Below are 25,422 nucleotides of genomic sequence, written 5' to 3'. Positions count from 1 at the left end.
TTGGGCTCTTCAGCCTCAGTTAGACATGGGTCATTCCTTATAAGAGGCCCTGATTTAAGGTATTAGAAATCATAGAAGACAGTTGTGAAGCCAGAGATCAGAAGCATGAGAAGACAGCACATTTGCCAGAAAAGAGGTGATCAGGGAGACTGTCTTCTTTATGAAAGAAGAAGAGTAGAAAACAGAAGATTAGAGCAGCTCTTTTTAGGCTGAATCTATAGCTGCTGGGACTTCACTGGAAGAAGAAGAGTTTTTTCCATTGGGCAATAGAGTCGCTCTTTAGCATTATTTAGCTCTTGACATCTGAAGACAGAAAAGCCATGCAGATGTTGTGGGATCTGATTGGAGGAAAGCAGAATCCTGTTTCTGAGACAAAAGTTTCCCAGGCTTATTGCCCTTTATGCCACCTGCAGCCTTAGATGGAAGTTCGCCTGTCATGGTTTAATTGCATTGCCCTCTACACCACTCCTCAACTGGAGAGGGGGAAATCCCTGAGAATCCCAAGAGCAGATATTAGGAGCTTTGTAGTTCTCCAGCTTAAGGGACCTGCTTGTCACTGCTTCAGAGCCCAGCCAAAGGAGCAGGCCTTGAAGCTCCAGACCTCAGGCCTAGGGCCACTGTTTCACTGAAAGGGTGTAATGCTGATCCATGAATAAAAGAGCTAAGTACAGCGTCAACAGCCTTTGGGTAGCAGGGAAGTAGCCTCATCTAGCAAGAGGGCAAAGAGGCTCAGAAAAGGAGCAGGTGTTAGACTATTCTCTTAAAGAGACTGCAGATGGATGGCCCTGAGCACATTTACTTTTCCTATTGTGGACACTGTGCTCATTAGTGGGAGAGGATGACCCAGGTTTACTAGTGAAATATTGTTTCAATTATTCTTTTACATGTAAAAACAATTTTTAACATTCATTTTTTAAAATACTGAGTTCCAAATTGTCTCCTCCTTCCCCTGCCCCACCCTGAGACAGTAAGCAATTCGATATAGGTTCTACATGTATAATCATGCAACACATATTCCCATATTAGTCATGTTGTTTATTTCAGTTATTCTTTGCCTTCTTTGTTGTTGTTCAGTTTTTTTTCATCCATGTCTCACTCTTTGTGACTCCATTTGGGATTTTCTTGGCAAAGATACTAGAGTGGTTTACCATATCCTTCTCTAGCTCATTTTTTTTCGGTCAAATTTTATTTTATTTTTTTAAATTAATTTATTTTGATTAATTAACAATCACTTCCATATGCTTTTGAGTTTAAAATTATCTAGCTCATTTGATAGATAAGGAAACTGAGGCAAACAGGGTTAAGTGACTTGCTCAAGGTCACACAGCTAATAAGTGTTCGAGGCCAGATTTGAACTCACAAAGATGAGTCTTCTTGATTCCAGGCCTGGTGCTCTATCCACTGTACCACCTAGCTCCCTTTTGCCTTCTACTGAGTAAACATTTTATAACTGTTCCTAATTTTTACTTCTGAGATGTAAGATTTATTTTTGCTTTTGCCTTACTTAGTAAATGTTTCATTTTTAAGTGTCATTGTGACTGGGTTTCTGTAAATGGGAAGCACACCAGTGGGGGCTCAGGAGTTACAATAGTATGTAGTGAGATTATATCTTTCACACACCAGGGTTACCCTTGGAAACAGTGGTAGTGGCCATAAGACATCCCTTCTGGCAACCCCTCTCCTGTCAAACTACCAGCACAAGGGAGTTGCTGGCCATGCTCCCTTTATATGTGCTATAGATGAGGAGACAAGCTTGGAGACATTGTGACTTTGCCAAGGTCAAACAGATGGTCAGGGCAAAGCCAGGACTTGAACCTAGATTCTCTGACTTCAAATCCAGGCTGTTGAAACTATGAGGGCAAGGGCAGCCCTCCCTCTCTTCTGCCCAAAGTCAATCATCTCATATCTCAGGCTGCTGGTGGTCTAATCAGTCTACTGATGTCTCATTTTGCAAGCAAACAAGTGGAGAATACAAAAGTTTGGCTAGCTGATTCCTCCCCCCACCCCTGCCCCAATCCTTCAGAGGCTGGTTCAATGGAAAGGGAAGTAGCTTTGGTATCAGAGACCCTGGGTTCAAGTCCCAATTCTGATAATTACTGCTTGTGTGATGTTGGACGAATCACTTCTCTTTCCCGGGCCCTAGCCTGTGCGATGTGGGGGTCTTGGAATAGATGTCCTCTGCAGTCCCTTTCAGTTCTAAGTACCTGATATCATCTCCCCAGCCCCCTTCAGGTGGGTTTGAGGATGGCCCACTTAGAAAGGCACTGCATTTTGCTCCCAAACCCCAGCTTGGTCCTCCCTTTCTGAGGAGCATGGTGAAAAAGGCACTGGACTCAGGTCAGGAAACATGATCGAGTCCCAGCTCAGACACTTATTAGCTATATGATCAGAGGAAATCACCTCACTTCTGTCTCATCTGAAAAATAGGCATGTTACTTTTATTAGCATCTCACAGGGCTGTGCAAGGGCAGGAGCCCTCAAGTGCAAGTCCCAGGACCCACACCCAAATTCTGACTACTGGTAACAGTTGCGTTGCTGTTCAGTAGTGTCTGACACTGTGACCCCATTTGGGTTTTCCTGGCAGAGATACTGGAGTGGCTTGCCATTTCCTTCTCCAGCTCATTTTACAAATGAGGAAACTGAGGCATACAAGTTAAGTGACTTGCCCAGGGTCAAACAGCTAGCATCTGAGGTTGAAATTTGAAACTCAGGTCTTCTTGACTCCCGGCCCAGTGCTCTAACCATTGCACCATCTAGCTGCCCTTACTTACCAGTTGTGACCTTGGGCAAGTCACTTCCCTTCCTTGGTCAGCCCCATTTTCTTCATCTGTAAAATAGGGGGATTGAACTAGAGGCCTCTGAGGTTCTAAGTGATCCTAAGTACTTTGAAAAGGCATCCTGCAGATAGGAACTACTGTTGCCCAATATTCTGAAGAACATTTTAGAATTATTTCACCTGAATAAACGTATCTGGGGAGCAGAGAACAAAAGAAGAAATACAGACAATCCTGATGCTCACTTTTACAACAAAGAGAAAACCTGGTCAATCTGCAGTCTACAAACTACAGCAGGTGACAGTCTCCTTCTTTCTTCACAGGGAGCCCTCACCATCCATCCAGGCTGTTTAGCACCATGAAGGCAGGTCCTCAATTCTGAAGAAACCTTGGGGTCATCAGTTAGAAACAGGGGCCACCAGCCATTCACAAGGATCCTGCAAGGATAGGAAGGAAGGAAGGAAGGAAAGAAGGAAGGAAGGAAGGAAGGAAGGAAGGAAGGAAGGAAGGAAGGAAGGAAGGAAGGAAGGAAGGAAGGAAGGAAGGAAGGAAGGAAGGAAGGAGGGGAGGGAGGAAAGGGGGGGAGGAAAGAAGGGAGGAAGAGAGGAAGGGAATAAAAAAGGAAGCAATTTTCTGATACCTAGAACTCTTTCTCAGCAGTTTTGACCTCTTCCAGTTCCCTCCCCAGGTGACCTCCTCCCACACACCTTGGGGACCCCCATATTAATGTTGATCTTAGTGTAGACACCCAATTGGCTTAGCCCACTGCAGCTCACTCTCGAGCTCAAGACCTCCTACTCCCTGGGAGCAGGAATTAACAGGCATATGCCACTAGGCCCAGCTATCAGAAAATTCTTCCTGAAATCATATTCCTTGTACCTTAGATCTATTTGTCCTGATTCTGCCACTTAGTTGTTCTACTTTGGGCAAGTCACTTAACCTCCATGGATATAAGTTTCTTCATCTGTGAAATGGGTTGGAAGTATGGTGTGAAGGGGAAAGCACAGTGGATTTGGAATCAAAGGACTTAGATTTGACTATATGTTCTGCTATGTACTACCTATGGTGTAAGTAAAGAGGGGCTGCGGCTTGCACAGCACACCTCATCCACAGTAGTTATATCAGCTGCAGGTGAATTCTCCTCTCCAGAGTGAACATCCCTCAATCCTTCATCTCTCTCTCTTTTTTTTTTTTGTATGCTAGAGTTTGCAGTCTGCCCTTACCATCCTAGTTTCCCTTCTCCGGATGTACTCCACCTCATCAGTGTCTCCCAGATCTGACACCATCACTGACATTTTAAAAACAAACCACAGCACCAAATGCAGCCATTTTCCTAAAGGTTGTTTTATTGTAAAACCATAAATACAACACTGACATGAAAATCATTAAGCAACTGATCCTTTCTAACAGTTACAGTATGTCTTTCCACATTGGCATCAGCCATTGGAAAAGAAACTTGTAGGAACGCTTGAGACCCATCTCAAAGCAGGGTCACTGAATTCTGGACAAGGGCTTTTGGCTTACAGATAAAGAACGGAAAATGGGAACTGCTCCTTTTCTCATTGGAAATGCCCCACTTTCCGACAGCAACAGACTGGTAAAAACAGCAACATTGACACGGCTCAATTTCCTTTATTTTTTTCTTTTCTTTTCTCCTTTTTTTTTCTAAAAATCTTCCCCCCTCCCCCTCCATCTGACATCAGTCTATGTTTCAAACAGCACTAAACATTTTTTGGCTGCAAAAAGGGAAAACAGAACTGTAACGTTTAAGGAGAACAAAAACGAAACAAACACAATAAACCAAAAGAAAAATAAAAACCCAAAAGACAAACAGAAAAACCCTAAACCCTTGAGCTGGCCCCAAGCGTTTAAATATCACAATGAGAACTGGGAACTCAATCGTGCAATTTGGCTCTCTAGAGAGTCACTTGATCCACACCAACAATACAGGAGACTTCAAACAATTTCTTTTGTTTATTAACACAGCAAGTGTGACATTAGGTAACCTTTTATTTTTATTTTTTTAAATACAGTACACGGTACACAGGGCCCCCACAGGCTGCCCTGCGCATTCCCCTCATGAAGACATAGCCAAAGCATTGGCTGTTTATAAAAATATTGTGTTGCTACAAAAGTATAAATTAATGCTACCGGTATTAAGAAATATTAAACACATAAAACTTATAAGGATTAAGAAAAATATTCATTAATACCTGTAGAAAACTCTGGCCTAAAAAAGATATTTTTGTTTTTTGTGTTTTTTTTAAAATTTTTGCATTTTCTCTTTTTTTCTTTTTCTTTCTTTTTTTTTTTAAAGATGACTTGAGTTTCTTACACTCACAGAGAAAGAGACACACACTCAGGTGTGTCTATGGTATTGCCTAGAACGTCTGTTATCTACAGAAAGAGAAAGGAAGATAGATACCCACAGTTACTGAGGGAAGGGAGCAGGAGAGAGAGGGAGAACAGCTGGTCATGATCTCGACCTGATGTGAATGACTCATAATTCAACTCCAACACGGATCATGAGGGAAGGAACACCAATAACAGTGACAGCAACAAAAGACAGACTTTTGCAAAAATAGTTTTACTTGGGTTGTTCTATAAAAGGGTTTCCTGACATTTGTCCAAGTGGGTTTGCACCTTGACGTTCCCACCCCAAGGGTCAGTGGGTTTCCCCCAGCCTTCTCTTTGCACCGATTCTTACATTTCCCTCTTAGGGAATGCCCTTGGCTCCCATGGAGGGAGGAAGTCCAGGAGAAAGGTACCTTGCCTCTTCTTCTGGTTGTCCTTCTTGCCCTTCTCCCCCCCCAACCCCCAGTACAGCTGGTCTTTCTCCTTGTTCATTACCAACCAGCTTGGATTTCAGAAAGCACCAAAGGAATCTGAGACCCCTGAGGTTGAACACGAGGCTAGGCCATGCCCCATTTAAGGAACTTTGGTTATAAAAAAATAAGTTGCCCATTAGGACATGATCTGTCCTACGTCCCTTGGATGGGTGGGTTGGGTTCCCTGGTGGATGAGTGGGCAGGGGACCCACTCTTGAACAGTGATGTGAATACCCAATGGCAAACCAATCATATCTTCCTCCTTCAATAACACAGATGTGGCATTGACACAACTTGGGTTTTTCAATATGACCAAGGGAAAAGAACAGTAACTATCTCCATGCAGCTGCCTAGACCACAATTTTACACCTTTAGCAAGTATGAGAGTGAGCCCTGTGCCTCAAGGCAAGCCTAAAGCTCCTCCTGCTGAACCCAGGGTTCAACAGTAATAGTTCTGAAAACAAAACCAACAAGCAGAACATGAAAAACAAAATGAAAAAACCCAACCATCCCCAAACCCCCAAATCCAAACACAAATAAAACCCTAAAAACAATAAAATTAGGGGGAAGGAGATTCCAGGACAAAAATGCTAAATCATTGGTTTACCATACCTGGCCTAGCAAAAGAAGTGCCACAGTGATGGATGAGGGATTGAGCAGAGGGAGGGAGGACCAGCTAACTTAGACTTCCTCATTCTTAAGGACCCATGTGTAATTCATGATGAAGCTGGTGGCATGGGCTTGGCTTGGGGCTCCTCTGGGACGAGAGTCAAGGTTGCAGGAAAAAAAAAAACCTCCTTGTTTTTGATGCCCAGGCAATGGGGGGCAGTGGGGGTGGGGAGGATCTAGCAGCCAGCTCCTGGCCTCATATACAGGCAGGAGATTCTCCTCAAACCATTAAGTCTCATTCTTGAGAAATTTCCCCACAGATGAGAACACAGCAGCCATTTGAGACAAAAAACAAATGTTAAAATCACAGCCTAATTATTATATTGGGGAGGGGGATGAGGTGGAGGGGTTCTATCTAGCTGGGTTCAGGGAATAATTAAGATGCTTTGAGTTATGGCTTACAGAAAGCCTGTCTTCCCACTGAGCAGTATCTCTCATCAAGTTTTCCTAACTTTCTTTGGTGCTCCCACTGGCAGGAGCCAACTCTTATTTGTCTATAGTCACATCTGACCTCTCTCCAGGATTTTTCACGCACTGCTCCTTTTGTCTCCTCTGCTTGTCAGGTACGCTGAGGTTCAGAGACAATGTGCTTTTTGTATTTCTCTCCAGGTGCCTGCTTTCCTAGAGTCAGAGCTATGAAGGTGCTATCAGACTCTTCTTCCTCCTGAGGCTGTGCCCTGGAGATGAAACCCAGGGATGTTTATGGCTGTGCCCAGTTCTCTGCCTCCCAGAAGACACACCCTCTCAGGAGACTGGGATCTAATGGCTTCTTTCTGCCTTGTATGCTAGCATCTGCCACTGAACAGTGATGCAATGATTATCTACCCTACCCCCCATCCTTCTCCCCCTCCCCCAATCCCTCCACAAGGGCTCCTTGAGTCACTTTAAAAGGGTAGTTGATTTGGCTAAACACACCAAAACTCCCAAGCTCCCAAGGTCAAAGGGTAAGAGAATAATGCCAACTCATAACAACAAAGAGGCGTTTAGTTTCATTGCTGAAGGTCCCTGTAGCTACACGTTTTCCTTCCTAAAGGTGACCGACACAAGTCTCAGAACTCTCAGAGCAGAGGTCAACACTGGGCTAAGAACGGCATTGGCTCTCACTGGCAGCCACTGGCTTGCCCCACCAAGAAACCTCAGCCTTTCTTGCCCAGCCAGAGTAGTAATGCCCACAGCTGACTAGGATGGTAACAGGATGAGGTGGACACAGAGTACTTCTGAAAGACAACAGAAGCAAAAGGCTGGATGGCAAAAAGAGACATCCTTTGGTTCTTCTCTGATGGAAAAGCCAAGTGGTCTAGTGTGGGTAGTTGCCGGTGGACCTTCTGTCACTGTTCTGAGAGTTTAGTTGCTTTCTTTACCTTACCACTAACTGATCTGAGCATGATAAATGAAGGTTTCTCTCATTTTTGCCTCTTATGAATTGGGTCCCCACTGGATCTGAGGGTCTCTCAGCAAAGAAGACCTGATAGTGATAATGCTTCAGGCATTGCTTTATAAGTGGTAAACTCCTAGATGGTGGAAAGAGGTGCCTAGCATGACCTTGTTGGGAAAGAGAGAAAAAGGGAGTGGGGATGGAAATGCTGGACCACTGTAACCGACCTGGGCATTCCACATCTCTACAAAACAAAACAGGCACAGAACATTTTTGTCCTGGGGATAGTGGCTCTGTAAGAACTCTCCCTTTCAAACCACAGGCACCATTCTGTGGATGACCTGAGAACAATTCCACCCTACAGCCTGTCCTGCAGGCTCTACGATCAAGTGACAAACATCTCATCAATCCCCAAGATCACAAAACTCTACGGAGAGCCTGTGACAGGTCAAATGCCATTCTAGTGACCAAATGCTGAAGGAGTTTTCCAAATTCTTTGGCTGTGTTAAAATTTGGAACAACTGAATATTGCTGAGACTAAGATAGGAATGGGAGGGGAGGGGTGGGGATTGGCCAGGCTGTGCCTTGCAATTTGTTGCAATGCCATTTGGCTTGTATGAGAACTCTAGCCAAGAGACTCTGTCAGGATCTCTCCAGTTCCCAGTGCCAATTTCTGGGGAAGCAGAGGAAGGAAGAGAAAAACCCTCACCAAGCCCCACAAATGAATTGTTCCCCTTTCACAGACCTTTGGAGACGAAGACAGTTAGTTCACAAGAAGCAGCAACTTTTCCAAGGAAGAAAAAAAAATACAAAGTGGAATTCACTTAATTTATCTCAAGAATGAGAGGCGAGCACTCTTCTCTAGTCCAGTCCAATCCCTGGATGTGGCAACAACGAGGTAAGACTGGTTGTTTACTTTGAATTTCAAAACCTACATTTTCATTGCAGTACAGTTTCTAAGCTTTAGAGTGGCAGGGGCCAAACACGTGTCCAAGAACCATATGCAAAGTTCACTTCTCTGGATGCAGCAGATAGGGGATACACCAGAGCAACTGACCACTCAACTTGGGAGGGAAAAATACAGCAATCCCTCCCACTCTGCCCTCCCAGATCATCATCTCCTTTTAACAAAATGATACAATCAACTCAAATGCAGAAACCACCAACCACCTGGATGATATATCCTAGATGGGAGGATTAGGGGAGGTTCCAGGGACAGGGGCTCGAAATCGAAGTGATCCCTCCTCCCCCAAAAGGTGATGATCTGGGCCTGGGGCTCTCAGGACCTCACTAACTTTCAACCAACCTCACACCTCCCTGGTGGCACAATGGAGTGCTTAGAAGGAGGGAATCCAAGAATTGCTTAGAGGCCAATTAAAAACATGAGAAGAAAATGGGAATTCTACTTTCCCTCCTCATGGCATGAGGCCTTTGACTGTGGAGGTATCTCATGGTAAAATGGGGTAATGCATGTTACTGATGACATATTCCTTGCCTAAGATGTTAGAATTTATCTTTGCAAACAAGGCAAATGACACAATAAACCATATGGGGTCACCTTCTGAGAGGGCCAACAGCCCCAATTCTTTTCCCATAATAGTGATCACCCAAGGATGGTTACATCTTAACATTGTTACCTTAAATATGCAGGTCAAAGACCATACAGTACATAAGCCTTGAAAGACAGAGTTCTGAGCCTTCCTAGCCCGTCTCTATCCAGTGAGTAAAAGGGTAGCAAGTGGAGAACCAGCATCTCTAGGATCTGCCCAGATGGTCACTGCCAAGTTGCTAAGTCCATAGACCTCAAATCTCCGTGTGCAGGGAAGGGAAATAAAAGTTTCACAACTGGGAAGGACCCCAAAAATGATGTCGTCAAGTCAGGCTCAGCTTAAATACACTCCTAAAGGTGAAACTGGACTTTGGCATGGAGTCTGCAGTGACCCACAAGGTACTCAGCCCCATTGCCTTGTAGGGAGAGGATTTTGAGTCAAACATCAGGAACCTTGGGGCTGACCAACTTGTACCCCCTGCTTTGAGGGATCTGGTTAGCAGGGCCAAGGGCAGATGAGGAGGGAAGCTGTGGGTCTGACATGCCACTGGACATGAACTCTGATCAACTCAGAAGCCTTTAATGAGCTAGAACAATTCAGTGATGTGATGAGTAGTGTAATGCACTATAGGTATTTCAGTTAGACATTCCTGGTACTAGAGACAAATGAGGCAAAACAAACCAGGAGGGTATATTCTTTTCACTTACATTCAGAAGATATCCTAAGCCACATGCTTCCACCAGATGCGATGCTATGCTTGTGAAATCATGGAATCCTCTGCATCATTATGCCCCAACCCCCCACCCCGACCCTCTCACCCCCATGCCTTCGGAAGGAATACATCCTTTGGAGATCTGGACTATACAGGGAAGGCTTAAGAAAAATGTTAGGATGTCGGTTATACCACTGAGATGAGCTAGTTTACAGTGTGACTTGGGGAGGAGGGGCAAAGAGGAGGGAAGAAGAGAAAAGATTTTTTTTTAAACCATAAACATAAGTTACAGACATTCAGTGCCTCCTAGAGGGTTCTAAATCAAACTTTAAAAATAAAAAGACCAAAGAAAGGTAAAACCCACTAAAATGTTTTTAAAAAACTCAAAAAACTAAGGTGTGGAGACAGTTTACTAGAGTAACTACTTTTCTGAAAAGTTTTCTTCTCCATCTTATATTAAAAAAAAAAGCACAAAGTCCTATTTGTTTCCATAATGTCTCCTTTCCTGATCTGAGAGATAGGTGTGTTTCTAGAATGCAGCTGCCTTTATAACATGTGATAGATGTTAGGAAGGCGGCTGATCAATGCCCTGAAAATATACAAGGTAACTGGAGAAGCAAAGTCCAGTGCAGATATTGTCCACTTAATGCAGATACAAATATCTATGGCAAGACAGCCCTGAAGGGGAAAGGGGAAGGGTGGGAGGGAGGGAGAGGGGAGGAGAGCGGGTTGGAGGGGAAGGGAGGAGAAATCAAAGAAACTTCAAGTCACTTTTAGATCTCAGCTGCCTGAAGACTTTACGTCAGCCTCCTACTGGTCTGCACACCTGAAAACATGGAAAGTCTGTTTAAAAAAAAAACCCTGATGGAGACAAGAAGCATTTTCCTGGTAAAGCACTCCCTCTCTCACATACACTCATCTTTCCTCACATACCCCACTTCATACAACATGTACACACGGATGTGTGTTCATGAGCACTGGGGCATTTATGTGTACACATGTATGCGGTTTCTTTGTCTGTAGAAACAGACCCAAAGAACCACCTACCCATGTACACAATGTATGTGTATTTATCTACATGGTATGCGTACATATGTACATACACACGTGTGTCTGTACACACACTTATGTATATACACATAGAAAAAGCACTTAAGTTTCCAGGGGTATTTATAATGAGGTCCACAGTGTTTAGAACTTAAATTCCTTTTCTTTGATTGCGACAGTGTTTTGTAGTTATTATTATTATTATTATTATTATTATTATTTTTAAAATAAAAGACAGTTTTAAAGCATGTTGGACTTCAAAAACATGAGTTTGTTCATGTCTTCAGGACTAAGAAGTCGCCTCCTTTTAATGAGAAGTGCTTGCTCACACATATTTACACACTCACTCCTGGCCCCCACGGCAGGCACCGCAAGGAGCCAAAAGGCCAGCTTGGCCAGTTTTGTATGCTTTTGGGTAACACAAGACCAGTACTGAAAGAGGTCAGGGGTGGACTGGAAGAGAGGTTCCTGCAAATAATCATAAACTTCATTCTTCCCAAATCGGTCGTCTTCCTGAGATGTGGTGGCTTCGCCGGTGGCCCGTGGCTTCTTTGTGGAAGGCTCAAAGTCCACTTCCTCAGTCCAGGACTCCTTCACCTCGTTGATGAGCTCACACACTTTGCCGATGATCTCCTCGTGCTGGTAGGGTGGGACAGGCCGCAGCTTCTGCTGGGGGTCCAGGATCATGGCGACCTTGTGGGCAGAGTGCACTTTGAAGTTCTCCTTCAGAGCCTCCAGAAAGAGGTGGCAGAGCTTGCTGACGACCCCAGCGTCGTTGGCCTTGGACGTGAAGAGCTTCTCCAGCTTGACGTAGGTGGGCAGCACCAGCTGCAGGGTGGGCCGGCTCTCGTGGCTCAGCTCGATCACCGCCTGCTTCACAGGGGCCAAGATGGCGGCCAGGTTGCTCAGGAGGTGCTTGTTCAGGTTCTGAATGAGGTTCATCTTCTTGGCACGGCTGTAGAACTCACAGATCTGCTCGTAGCGCTCATGCACCAGCAGCAGAGAATCTGTCACCGAATTCCAGCAGGGCGGGGGCGAGGTCTCCTCCAGCGAGCCGAAGGTCTCCTTCGAGAGGCCTGTGGAGCCCGCCAGGTCTTCACAGACATTCAGCAGCTCGATAACCTCGTGCATGTTGCGGGCCTGCAGCGTCCGCTTGTTCAACACGCTCTGCACCACTGAGTTCAAGGCACAGGCTGAGCAGCGAAGGCACATGCCAGCCTTGGAGAAGGCAGACGAATTCACCCTGCAGTCTGTCACGTAGACCGTCCTGATCTCAGACATCACAAACTCGGACAGCACATTCTGGACCCAGTGGTGGATAAAGTCGCCGCTGTCCCGGATGTCCACGCCCTTGATGCCCAGGACATAGCTCTTGATGTGGTTGCCCTCGGCCTGGTAGGCCGTCAGGATGTAGCAGGAGTCAGGGCCGATGCTCTGAGAGTGGCAGGTCACGCCGATGCCCAGGCAGGCATTGCTGCCCAGGGCACAGGTGACCTTCACCTTCACCTGGTTGTACATCCGAGGCAAGTGTTTCAAGGCCAGCGTGTTGAAGTTGCCGAGGATCTCAGTGACTGAGAAGGCGCCGTAGCGGGCACCACTGTCCACCAGGGTCTGTGCCAGTTTGAGGAACTCCTTCCCGCTCACTACGCTCAGCGTGCCCAAGTCTGCACACATCACGCGTAACAACCTCTCTGCGATGTTCTGCCGCTCCTTCTCTGGAATAGTGCTGTTGGGTGCTGAACCACTCACTGAAGCTGCAGAGAGGGAGGAGGGGGGACAAAGCAGAGAGTGATTATTCCTAGCACAGGACACTTGGGACTTTGCTTATCATTCTGAGAAAAACTTAAGCTGATTTTCTTCTTCCTACATATGACAACAACACTAATAACAATAGCTAATATTTATATAGCACCTACTATGTGCTGGGCACTATGCTAAGTGCTTTTAAAAATATTATCTCATTTGATCCTCACAACAACCTTGAGAGGTAGCTGCTATCATGAGCCCCATTTTACAGATGAGGAAATGAAGGCTGACAGAGGGGAAGTGATTGGCCCAGAGTCATTCAGCTAGTAAATGTCTGAAGCTGGATTTGAACTCAGATCTCCCTGAGTCCAGGTCCAAGCCTATTGGCTTCAATAGGCCTTGGTTTCTTCATCTATAAAATGGATGTGCTTTCTCCTCTCTCCTACGGGAAGCCAGTGGCCTAGAGGGAAAACAGCTGTGAGAAACCTTCAGAGCACTAGGGTGCTGTCCAGGGTGCTGGTAGAAGGTAGGGGCAGATGGAAGGATCCTGCCACAGGGAGGCCCCCCTCACAACATACTGTTGTTGGCGCTGTTCCTCTGGGGCTGTGGTTTCCACTTCTCTTCCACGGCGGGTGGCGACCGGGGCTGGTTGAAGGCAATGTTGTTCTCATTGTCGGCTGTAAGACACAAAAGAGGGTGATGACTGAGCCTCAGCTCAGGAAGATGCTTTCAAGCTCCGCCCCCCCCACCAGGATCCAGACTCCTAGAGCCAGGTAACACCACCGAGGCAGTCTTCTAAAAACCCCATTAGGAAAGATGCTCTTCTTCATGACTTAAACCACAAGTTTATGCGCATGAGTGTGTGTGGTTCTCCCCCCAAGTAAAGTGATAGCCAGAGTCCACTGGCAGAAACACTATAAAGCTGACTGCTGGTCCCTCCTTGGCAACTTTTCCCAAATGCTTTCCTGATCAGTGTTGCTCCAGCTCCACCACTAACTCGCTATGTGACCCTGGGCAAGTCATTTCCCTTCTCTAGGCCTCAATTAAATCCTCTGACATCCTATGTTATAAGGTCACTTCTAGCTCTGACATCCCATGTTCTAAGGTCTCTTCTAGCTCTGACATTGTATTCCAAAGGCCCTTACAGCTCCAACATCCTGTGTTCTAAGGGCCCTTACAGCTCTGACATCCTGTGTCCTAAGTTCTCTTCTAACTCTGACATCCTGTGTTCTAAGGTGTTTACTAGCTCTGACATCATGCTTAAGGTCCTTCCCTGCTCTGACATTCTGAATACTAAGGCCTCTTCCAGTTCTGACATTGTGTTCTAACAACCCTCCCAGGTCTAACACTCTGTTCCAAGGGCCCTTCTGTATCTGGTATTCTACTTCCAAGGCCCCTTCTGGCCTTGACATTCCATGTTCCAAAGACTCTTCAGGATTTGATATTTTAAGTAACAAGGAAGGCCCCTTGCAGCTGACATTTTACATCCTAAGACCCAAACAAATCTATCAATCTACGTTCAGAGTTCTTCCAGCTGGCATTCAATATTTTATATTTTAAGATCTTTTCTCATAGTACAATAGAAAATTCTCTGGCTCTGGGGCCAGAAGACCTGGGTTTAAATCTTATCTCTGATCTCACCACCTGTGTGACTTGTGCAAATCACTTACACTTCCTGGGCTTCAGTTTCCTTATGAAAAAGTTGCACCCGAGAGCCTTGAAATGCCTTCCAGCTGTGATCTCAGGATCCCTTCCAGCTCTCACACTCTACAAGTCATGCCCATGAACACACTCGCCACTGTCCATGGTAGGGCAGGGCGAGAGCAGAAGGTATCCAGATAGGAAACTGAGAAGGTAGTTTATTAGAGGGAATTACCCTCTGTGATTCAATACCAAGTTAATGAGATTTGTGTATTTGGGCTTGATCCTCCTTATCAGGCAGGTTGTGAACTGCACAGATCATGACTCCTCAAATTTACTCAATGGCGCCAAGCCTTTAATCCCAGTTCAGCCTAGCTGTCCCTTTTACTCCTGTGCACTGGATTCCCGGGAAGGCATTATACAGTAGCACCAGACCTGAACAAAGCAGTCTAAAAGAAGTCAGAGCTGTATATTGTACTGTATAATTACAGAATAAATTCCCCCCTCTTTGTATTTTGCCGTTCTAGCTCAGAAACTCAGGCACCAATTTGCATTTTAATTGCTTCTCTCCATTGTGTTGCTGTTTGGGGATGAGGATGCACCTATAATCTTCCCTAATTATGGTTTAGCCTCCAGAAGTCACTAAAGGAAGGGCTGGAGGGCTGACAACTCTTCCGTCAGGACCTGGAGTTCAGAGGATTTCATTATTCTCAAGAGGAGAGGAACCCAACCAGGAAGAGAACCACAACTGCTAATAATGATTTTTTAAAATAATAATGATAAAGTGCTTTACACATATTATCTCCTTTGATCCTTATAACAACCCTGTGAGTTTGGTGTAATTATCATCCCCATTTCACTGATCAGCAAACTAAGGCTCAGACGGGTCGAATGATTTGGCAGGTTCATACAAGTCAATGAACATTTTATTAAGCTGCCACTGCATGAGAGGCATTGGGCTGGGTACTAGAGATACAGAGAAGGCAAGAAAACAGTCTGTGCTTTCAAGAAGCTCAGTCTAGTGGGGGACATACAGCTAGTAAATATCTTAGGTAGGATTTGAATTCAAGACACCCAGACCCCAAATCCAGCACTGTCCTTTCTATTCCACCGAGTTGCCCATTATTTAATCCTGGAGGGAAGATACTTTGGGCTCAAAGATTTAGGGCAATCTGGCAGGAACCTTACAGGTCATCTAGTCTCAGCCCCTTATTTTACAAATTAGGAGACTGAGACCCACAGAGGGTGGCTTGAGTTGCCCCTGGTCACACAGGTTTACTCACAGGGGGTGCAGAGCTGGACATCTGAGCTCTCTCTAGAACTATTTGAGGCCTTCCACAACCTTGTTTGTCCTACTCAACTTCTTCAGGTTTCTCTCTCATTGTTTCCCAACACGCACCCTCTGTTCCAGGTTTCTGCTTATGGCCAGCCTTTCGTGTCTCCAAGATTTCACTCGAAGTCAGGCCCCTGCCTCTCTTCCTAGATAAATCTCCTGTGGGCTTCCAGGAAGTCTCCCCTGACCAACCCAGGGTTTCCCTTGCCTCTGAATTTCTTTAATGCTTCCCATCTATCTCTATACCTCATTTGACACTGTGTACATGATGCTTCCTATTATTAGTGGACTTTTTCAGGGCTATCTGATTTTTCCTACTAGATTGTAAGCACAGATAAGGTTTCCCTCATCTTTGGAACCACCCCCACTCTCACCCTCCAGAATCTAGCTGCTAGATTTAATAAAAGGATTTGTTCTGTGAAGTTTGGATTCAGTCAAAGGGCCGCACTTGAGGCCCTAGAGGGCCCCAAATGGCCTTGAGGATACAGATTCCCCACCTCTGATTCTAGCACAACCCCTGCTACACAAAGTAGGTACTCTGGAAATACTGGTTGAATGATTCACTAACTGATCAAATTAATGGATATTTGCACACACATAAATATCAAAGGAAAATTTTCAAAGGTGAATTTCTCAGAGTTGCTTCCTCTTTTTAACTTTACCCATTCCCCTGAACAAAGTCCATTTTGTGCAAGGCACAGGGCTGGGGCTGCAAAGGCCAAAATGGTAAATGCTCCCCTTCCTATAAGTAGCATATGTAGTCCTGGGGGAGCACAACATGTACACAGATAAGTAAACACAAAATCATCTGAGGAGAAAGAGCGCCCTAAACCCAGGGGGGCATGACAGGCAGGAGGTGGCATCTGACCCGAGCCCTGAAGGAAGCTAGGAATCCTAAGAGACAGAGGAGACCAGGGAGAGCATTTAAGGGATGGGAATCCTGTGCAATGGGACACCACCAAGGTTAGGAAACAAGAAGAGTGGTTTGGTTATGTGAGAGGGAATAATAGGAATTAAGTCTAAAAACTTGACTGTAGCTAAACTGTGAAGGATTTAAAAGCTCAACTGATCTTTTGTGGTGGCAAAGAACAGGAAATAGAAGGGACGTCCATCAATTGGGGAATGGCTGAACAAGATGTGGTATGTGAATGTAATGGTACACTACTGTTTCATAAGAAATGATGAGCAGGCAGACTGCAGAAAAACCTGGAAAGACTTAGATGAACTGATACAAAGTGAAGCGAGCAGAACCAGGACATTGTACACAGGAACAGAGATATTGTAAGATGAAGAACTGTGAATGACTTAGCTCTTCTCAGCCAGACAATGATCCAAGACAATCCCAAAGGATTCAAGATGAAAAGGGCTATCCACCTCCAGAGAAGGAAGTGATGTTGTTTGAATACAGACTAAAGCAAACTTTCCTTCCTTCCTTCTTTCTTTCTTTCTTTCTTTCTTTCTTTCTTTCTTTCTTTCTTTCTTTCTTTCTTTCTTCTTTCTTTCTTCTTTCTTTCTCTCTCTCTCTCTCTCTCTCTCTCTCTCTCTCTCTCTCTCTCTCTCTCTTTCTTTTCCTTCCTTCCTTCCTTCCTTCCTTCCTTCCTTCCTTCCTTCCTTCCTTCCTTCCTTCCTTCCTTCCTTCCTTCCTTCCTTTCTTTCTTTGTTTTCTAGCACAAAATGACTAATATGGAAATGTTTTTACATAATTGCACATGTATAATCTTTATCAGATTGCTTACCATCTAAGGGAAGAAGGAGAGGAGGGACAGACTTTGGAACTCAAAACTCAAAAAAAATGTTTAAAATTATTTTTACATGTAATTGGGAAAAATTGAAATATCATTTAAAAAATAAAGGACATGGGGAAAAAATCCCAAGCTGATAAGACTGTTTTATCCTCAAAGTAACAAAGAACTAGTGAAGATTTTTAAGCAGAGGAGAGACATCACCAGAGTTGTGCTTTGGCAAAATATTTTATTAACAATGTGGACAACAGCTTGTGGGGGGGGAGGGAGGGAGAGACAGAGAGGAGAAGAAGAAGAGAGAAAGAGAGAGAGAGAATATTCAGAGGCTATTATTATAATGATCCAGATTAAGATGTAATGATGGTTTGAACCAGGGTGGCAGCCATGTAAGTGGAGAGAAGGGGACACAGACGAAAGATACTGTGGAGGAAGAACAGATGTGACCTGATGACTGATCAGATGGAGAGGTAGGAGTAAGGAGAAGTTAAGAGTTTGAGGTTATAAATATGGAAGGTTTGTAAAGATGGATGATGACTGGAAGGACGGTGGAGAAAGGGGAATACAGCAAGAGATGTGAAGGAAAAATACACACGGCCTCTTAGGGGAGGGAGGGGAGAGAGGAGAGGATGGTAAGAGTTGGGGATGACTCTGAGGTTATAAACCTGGGTGACCAGAAAGATGCTGGTGCTGTTGAGAGATATGAGGAAGTTACTTTGGCCACTCTAACAATTACCATCATAGAACTTCTGAACTTCAAGCATTGGAAAGGACCTTAGAGAGCATCTAGTCTAAGCTCCTTAATTTACAAATGAGGAAACTGAGGCCCAGGGCAGTGACCTGTCCATACAGCTAGTGCTAGAAGATCCAGGGCTCCCACTCCTCAGTCCAGTACTCTTCCCATTACAAGGGGCTATCCTCTCATATATACTCCATGGTATATGAGCCTTTCCAAGCTTTTTCCTTAAAGATTCCCAACCTATTCCTTTGGAATGAGACCTCTGGAAGCCTCTTCTTTGCTTCTGGCCTATTAGCAAGGCACTGTTACATCTTTCTCATCTGAACAGAAGCGAGAACACCCATATTCTGATTCTTGCTACCCACAATTAAATTCCAAGACACCCAGGAACCTGTATTCTCATAACTCTTGGTCTCTGAATGACCTCTGACTCCCCTTGCCCTGCTTCTTGCTCCAGTATTTTGTGGGGAAAGCCTCTGCCACTGAAACATCAAATGATAGCCATGCCGACATGAAGACTAGTAATAGAGCTCTGCAGCTCTACCCGGCATCCAGGCCACCACTGTAACCAGATACTTACTAGTGGTGTGCCCCTGGGCAAGTCACTTAACCCTCTTTGCCTCGGTTTTCTCATCTGTAAAAATGAGCTGGACAAGGAAATGGCAAATCACTCTAGTATCTTTGCCAAGAAAACCCCAAACGGGGTCACGAAGAGTTGGACATGACTAAAAAACAACAACAAAGGATCAACCGATCTCAAATCCCTCTTCCTACCCACTGGATATTTATTTAACTGGAAAAATATCCATTTCCTGGGATCTGAGTGACGCCTGTCTCTTCCACACAAACACGCACTACCCCTTACACAATATACCTACACTCACTTAGCATCATCACACATAGACAATGATGATCTGTAACCTGTGATTTCATCAGCATGGGAATTTCCAGTGAAAAAACTCCCTCTACCAATACAGATGAGCAATTGCATATTATATACCTCTTGGTCTTAAGAGAGTTGCCTGGGAGGCCCTAAGACGCTGAGAGACCTAGCCAGGGTCACACAGCCAGTGTGCACCAGAGGCTAGATCTGAACTCTGGTCTTGGTTCTACAGCCAATGCTCTATTTACTATGCCACACTGCTTCTTATATAATAGGCACATTAGACAAATTACTTCCCATCTCTGGGCCTCAATTTCCTCATCTGTAAAATGACAAGGTTGAACTAGATGGTCTCTAAAGTACTAACACTGACTAACAGTGATTCTATGAGGTAGGAAAAAGGGAGGGAGCAGAAACCATGAAAAGAAGCTGAGAAGAAGGGAAAAGGACAGTGAGAAAAGGAAGACGAGAGAAAAAGATGAGGAATTAAAGGCAAGGAGAATGCTGAAGAGTAGAAAGGAGGAAGAGGAATGGGCAGAAAGCTTCCCAAGGGACATCTTCTCCCTTCAAAGATTCTCCAAACCCTGAACATCTGCCTCTAAAGGATGCTTACTGACCCTCACCCACACTGCTCTTGGTATGAATGGGCTTCCAAGCAACCTGCCTGGGGACTCTTCCAACCCTCAGAACCAACAACTCCACGGAAGGGCCATCCCTGGGCGCCTCTTGATCCATTCTTCACAATGAACAGAAAGGCAGAGATGAGCCACAGGAAGGGAAACAGAGCCACTGAACAGACTCAGTTTGGGTCTGTCCACAGAGGCTTGCTTTCCTTGCTAAGCCAAACGAAGGGCTGGAGGGCAGACAGTCAGGTGTTCATTTCTCGCCTGCCTGGACACAAACAGTCTAGAGTGACTTTCTAACCCTATCATGTACAATCAATGATCAGAGGGCTAGGGCAGCTAGGTGGAGCAGTAGATAGAGTGCCAGACCTGGAGTCAGAAGGGTGTGAGTTCAAATCTGGCCTCAGATACTTGATACTTACTAGCTGTGTGATCCTGGGCAAGTCACTTAACCCCAACCCAAAACAAAAAAAAATAAGAGGGCAGCAGGCTGAGCTTGGGGGGTGGGGAGGAAGCAGAAGGAAACCTGCCCCAGTAGCCTGATGGGGAAATAGCCACAGGCCAGTATCTTTGACTTGGGGGAAGTTTCTAGCTCCTCAAAGGGCTAGTTTAATAGACCTTGCTTTTCTACTAGGATATTCTGAATCCTGTTCACTGTGATCACTCAGTACAAACTCAAGAGCTGTGATCATGATGGTTTCCTTCTTTTCTTCCCTCTAGCTTTCTCTCCCTTCATTCTTTCTTCCTTTCCTTTTCTTCCTTTTTCTTTCCTTCTCTCTCTTTCTTTCCTTCCTTCCCTCCCCTCTCCCTTTTCTTTCTCTTTCTTTCTTTCTCTTTCTTTTCTTGAAGACTGGGTGTCCCTATCTCAGTAGCCACCCATAGGCCCAACACCACCACTGACGGCATAGAAGCACTGATCTGTTTTGTCCTTTCTTAGGCAGCCTAGTGGCCTCCCCCTCCCAGAAGCTCATTATAGTGGGGCTGACTCAGTACAAATACTTGATAGGTTCTGGCCCTCTTGCAATTCAGAACTCCTGAGCTCAATCAGACCAGCAGCCTCAGTATCCCCTAGTAGTAGGGATTATACATCTGTGCACTACACTCAGCAACATAATGATGGCTTCCAAGATCACATGGAAGGCAGAGGGGGTAGTGGAGGCAAGAAGATCATTCCTGTGTCCAGTCTCTGAATCAAGAAGTGATGAGTGGTTAAAGGTCCTCACAGAGAGGAAAGGGGAAAGTAGCAACAGCCATTCAGTGTGCAATGGGTAAAAGGAACGTCATGGGCTGCTGACCCCCTACACAAGGCTTTGGCATCTGCCCCTTTTGAAGAGAGGAGAACTGAATCTTAACTGGTCCCTGGCTGGAGGAAGATGAGCAATCGGGAGGTTCAGAGAACTACATCCTCCCCCCAAAACGACACTGTTCGTGGAGGAAGGGATCTATCTCACAGGTGCCATCCAACTAATGAAATTATAGTAGTTACTATTCTTAGGATGAATAAGCTGGGGAGAGTTCTAATTTAATATGCTCCCCACAAGTTCCACTCTTGCCTTTGCACCTTTCTCAGCAGTGAACTTAATTAGACGCATGATAAAGTCCCCAGAGAATGTGAAGCTGGCACTTTCGCCAGAATGTAGCCTGGTCCCTAACCTTCCCAGGAGGAATAAGAGGTGGAATTACTGAAGCCTCTGAAACCTCTGGCACAGGAAACTGATTGGGCCACTTGGCCCAGGGCCACCATTACCAATCCAAATGTAATGTAATTATTAGCAGGACTGATTAACTTCACAAGCAGGCACCTCCGGGGTGAGATGAGAGACACAAGGCAGGAAGCCTACTCAAAAAATACCCATCCATCCTGCTGCCTGATATTTCCCTCTTAAAAGAAGGTTTTTCAGTCTTAAAAAGGTATCTACTAAAATAAAGCTACCTATGAGAGTAGCAGCATCATAATCCATTACCAGGAGTATTGGGGGGAGAAGGAAGGAATGGCAGGGTGCTAACAGCCAGCTGAAAGCAGGATCCTGGGCCAGGAAGGACAGAAAGGAGAGGGAGAGATGAGACAAAGAGATTCCCAGGAATGAGGAGGCGATAGTCCCTCTGCCCTGGATCAGACTTCATTTGGTGAACTGTGTTTGGGTCCGAGCACCCCAGTTTAGGAGGATGTTGATACACTGGCTGATATTCAGAAGAGGCTAATCAGAATGGTACAGGGCTCTGAGTCTATGTCATATGAGGAACAGCAGAAGGAACCGGGAAAGTTTAGCCTGGAGAAGACGCAGGGGGAGCTGAGAGCGGTCTTCAAATACCTGAAGCACCATCATCAAGAAGGATTTGACTTAGGGGACAGAGCCAGGAATGACAGTTAGAAGCAAACTCAGGCTTGCTGTCAGAAAGAACCTTCTCCTATCAGTCAGACCAGCCACCCAGAAGTAAAATGAACTACCCAGAGAAGTGGGGGCTTCTCCGCTTCAGACACCTTTAAGCAAAATCTGCAGGACTATTTATGAAGCTACATTGTAGGAGACAGTTTTATGGGATAACTAGATAGATGCTAAGGTTTCTTCCAACTCTAAATTCTGGGATTCACCGATTTCACAATTTGGTCATGCATCAGACCTGAGTATTAGAGGTACATTGTATGGTGCTACGTCCAGACCTGGGGCTTTGAGGCCAGAATTCAAGCTCCGACTTCATTAGATAAGCTCTAATGATAATCCTCCCCATCTGAATAGCTTGCTAGAATTCATAAAGTGCTTTCACATATATCATGATGGTTGCCCTGTGAGGCAGGGTAGGCCAATATTATTTTCCCCATCTATAAAATGAGTAAAACTGAGATCTACAAGGGTCAAGTGACTTGCCCAAGTCATATAGCAAGTGAATGGAAGAGCCTCAGAACCAGAGCCTTGATCTCCTATTCCCTAGGCCTGTGCTCTGCCTGCTATTCTCGGTTTGGATAAAAATCTCTTTCAGGCTGGTAGGGAGCACTCCTAATGTGTGGTGAGCCTCCCCTCCCCCCACAGCGCAGGCTGCCTCACAGGTAAAGGCCGGCTGCCTCCGGGGGGCACACACACCCTGGGTCCTTGGCCTCAGCTCTCCTGGTGAGCTGAGAGCAGGCCGGGCTCTCGGCCACCTACCCGCCCAGGGCTTACCTGCATGGGACTGCATGTGCTCCAGGAGATTGTTATAAAACTGGAACTGGATCCCACAAGCGCCACAGGTGTAAGGTTCTGTTTGGGAAAAACCATTTCAACCCGGTTACAATCAGCACAAGGCTGCGCAGTGCATATGTACATGCTGCTGTGTGCCGGCCAGCTCCGCGCAGAGCCCTGCACGGGCTGCCCTCAAGCACCCCTCCATCAGGCCCCTGTCTTGCTGCCTGCCTGCACCTGCTGTGCTCATGGCCTGCCAGACCTCTCCAGGAGAGAAGAGACACGGCCTGGGACATTCTCCTTTTTCAGTCACTGTTCTTGTCCAACTTTATTTTTTTTTTTAAGGAGGGAACTGATAAACTCTCTGAGATTATTTCTTTTTGACCTAAAAGTGACATATTTGGCTATGTCTTATTGGGTAAATGGCACCACGGGGAGAATTTTTTTAAAATCACCAAGCTCAGGGAATGACTGAGGCCTTTGTTTACATTTCTGAAAGGAACTGATAGAAGAAGAACAGGAAAGCAGAGGAGACCCCAGAAACCATTTCTAAGCTATAGGAGATGCAAAGGCATGACTGCTCACCAAGCAGTGAAATCAAAGAGAATCGTGTGCTCCTAAACTCCGCCTCTTCTTGGCAAGTGCCTTAGAGGCCCAAAGAACCATGGGCTCAGCCCTCTGGGACTTCCACTGGGCTGGGATTGTTGCCAGAACTGTGAAGTTTCTCTCAGGGACTGACTGATGGAGATAAAGGACAGACAGGACTGCCATTTGGGGGAAGGGTAGGACACCTGGCTGTCTGGAAACCCATCCTTTCATTGAGAGAAGTCATCACATACTTTTGAGGCTTGCAAGGTGTACACCCTTAAAGACACCCCATACCTCTGCCCATGTAACACCCACCTCGAATATGCTGCCCCAGCCCTCCCCTACATCTATCTCCTTCTACTTCCTGCATCCAATCTCTGTCCTCCCAGGCCTGGTTAGAATGCTACCTTAGGGTCAGACTAAGAGATTCCATCTCAGAGGCCATCTAGGCCAAGCCTCCCCATCTTTACAGATGAAGAAATGAGGTCCAGGGGAGTGAAGGAGCTAGCCTAAGGTCACACAGTCCAAGGTGAGATTTGAACCCAGTACTCTTTCCACTGTAGCAGCCTGCTTCCCTTGTCTCTTAGGCTGTCCCTGAGCATCCCTAGAAGGACATTATTTCTCATGCCTGCTTCCACTTGCCCATTTCTTGCAGTGCTTCCTACACAGAGGCCTGTATTATATCCTGGGACCAGATCAAGCACCTCCTCCTCTATGAAGCCTTCCCTGACCACCACCGCCCAACTGCCAGTGTTACTTTTCTTTGTATTCTCACATCTGCCTGGCACTTAGTAAATAATTAATACTTGCTGTTTGCCTTATCTTGCCCCCTACCACTGTGTGAACACCCTGATGGCAGAGACTGTGTCTTACTCATCCTCTCATCTTCCACACAACACCTAGCATGGGGCCCTTCATAGAGCAGTCAGACATTTGTTAAACTGACTTTTACACCTAAGACCTAAATTTGAGGCAGAGACTCCCTCCTCCTGGGTCCATTCTGCCCACCCTATAGGTCCTAAGACTGGGAGATGCCAAAGAGGAAAAGGAGAAGAGATGACGAAGGGGAAGGAAAAGAAGGAATAGGAATGATGGGGTAGTCCAGACAATGAAATTGGTAATGGAAGAGATATCCAAGAAACTCCACATGATAACCAAGGGGATTATACTTGGGAGAGTAAGTTCACCAATCTCATTCTTGACCAAAAGCCCTCCAACCAATTTGGAAACAAGAAGCCAGAAGGGCTGGGGTAGCAACAAAACTCAAGGGTTAAGACAGACAGGTGATTACCTCCCTAAAACATACCTTTTATTCCTGGTAGAGGATAAACTCTGCAAGATTCAAGGCCTGATTTCTCCTGCTCTATTCAGAAAGTGCTCTCTCCTCTCCTCTAACCCGTCAAATGCTGCCCTAGCCTCCCCCAAAAAGGGTTGGATCAGAAGCCTTCTTGTTTGGGAATCTAAACATAGTAAGCCCTCAAGTCACCTCTCAGTTCCAGCCCAAAGAATACCCCCAACCCCCTAAAGGGAAAAAAAAAACAGACCAAGAGGCAGAGAGGGGAAAAGCAAATTCCTTCACCCCCCATCACACTCTGCCTTGTGTCATACTTATCTGTGCACATGTTACATTCCCCCAGTAGAACATAACCTTCTTGAAGGTAGGGGGTAGTTCACTTTTCATCTTTGTCCATCATCCAGTACCCAGAGAAGTGCCTAGCACATAGCAGGTACTTCATAAGTAGTAGCTGAATTATAGGAGGTAGGGAGAAGAGGCAAGGGAAAAGAAGACAGATGGGAAGGGAGATGGGGAGAGACTAGAAGCAGGGTGGGAGAGAAAGAAGGAACAAAAGGGAGAGGTCAGATGCCCAAACTGCAGGTCTCAAAGGTGCAGAGGAAGTAAGAATCAAGTGAAGGACTGTGTTTCCAAAAGGATGATGGGTAGGCCAGTTAGGCCTAGACCTGGTCCTTGGTTTTCATCCTGTCCCACCACTCCCCCTGGAGAGCTCAAAAGCCCAAG

General features: G+C 45.7%; 1 protein-coding gene across 10 annotated transcripts in view; it reads right to left on the bottom strand.

Moving 5' to 3' along the window:
- Positions 1–4,102: 4,102 nt before the first annotated feature.
- ZNF618 (zinc finger protein 618) overlaps positions 4,103–25,422 on the bottom strand; it is a 217,390-nt gene continuing 196,070 nt past the window's right edge. For 8 of the 10 annotated variants that reach the window (XM_020965576.2, XM_020965583.2, XM_078150039.1 and 5 more), the window contains 3 exons: positions 22,818–22,895; positions 13,280–13,378; positions 4,103–12,709 (listed from right to left, as the gene is read on the bottom strand). In XM_020965576.2, the coding sequence (XP_020821235.1) occupies positions 11,196–12,709; positions 13,280–13,378; positions 22,818–22,895 (1,691 nt within the window). In that variant the 3' untranslated portion in view covers positions 4,103–11,195. The remainder of the gene's footprint in view (positions 12,710–13,279; positions 13,379–22,817; positions 22,896–25,422) is intronic. The other 2 variants (XM_078150042.1, XM_078150044.1) reach the window with 1 other exon arrangement.

This window comes from Phascolarctos cinereus, unplaced genomic scaffold, assembly GCF_003287225.1.
Source record: "Phascolarctos cinereus isolate Bilbo 61053 unplaced genomic scaffold, phaCin_HiC Scaffold_2;HRSCAF=192, whole genome shotgun sequence".
Lineage (NCBI taxonomy): Eukaryota > Metazoa > Chordata > Mammalia > Diprotodontia > Phascolarctidae > Phascolarctos > Phascolarctos cinereus.
This window is presented reverse-complemented; position numbering and strand designations above follow the sequence as displayed.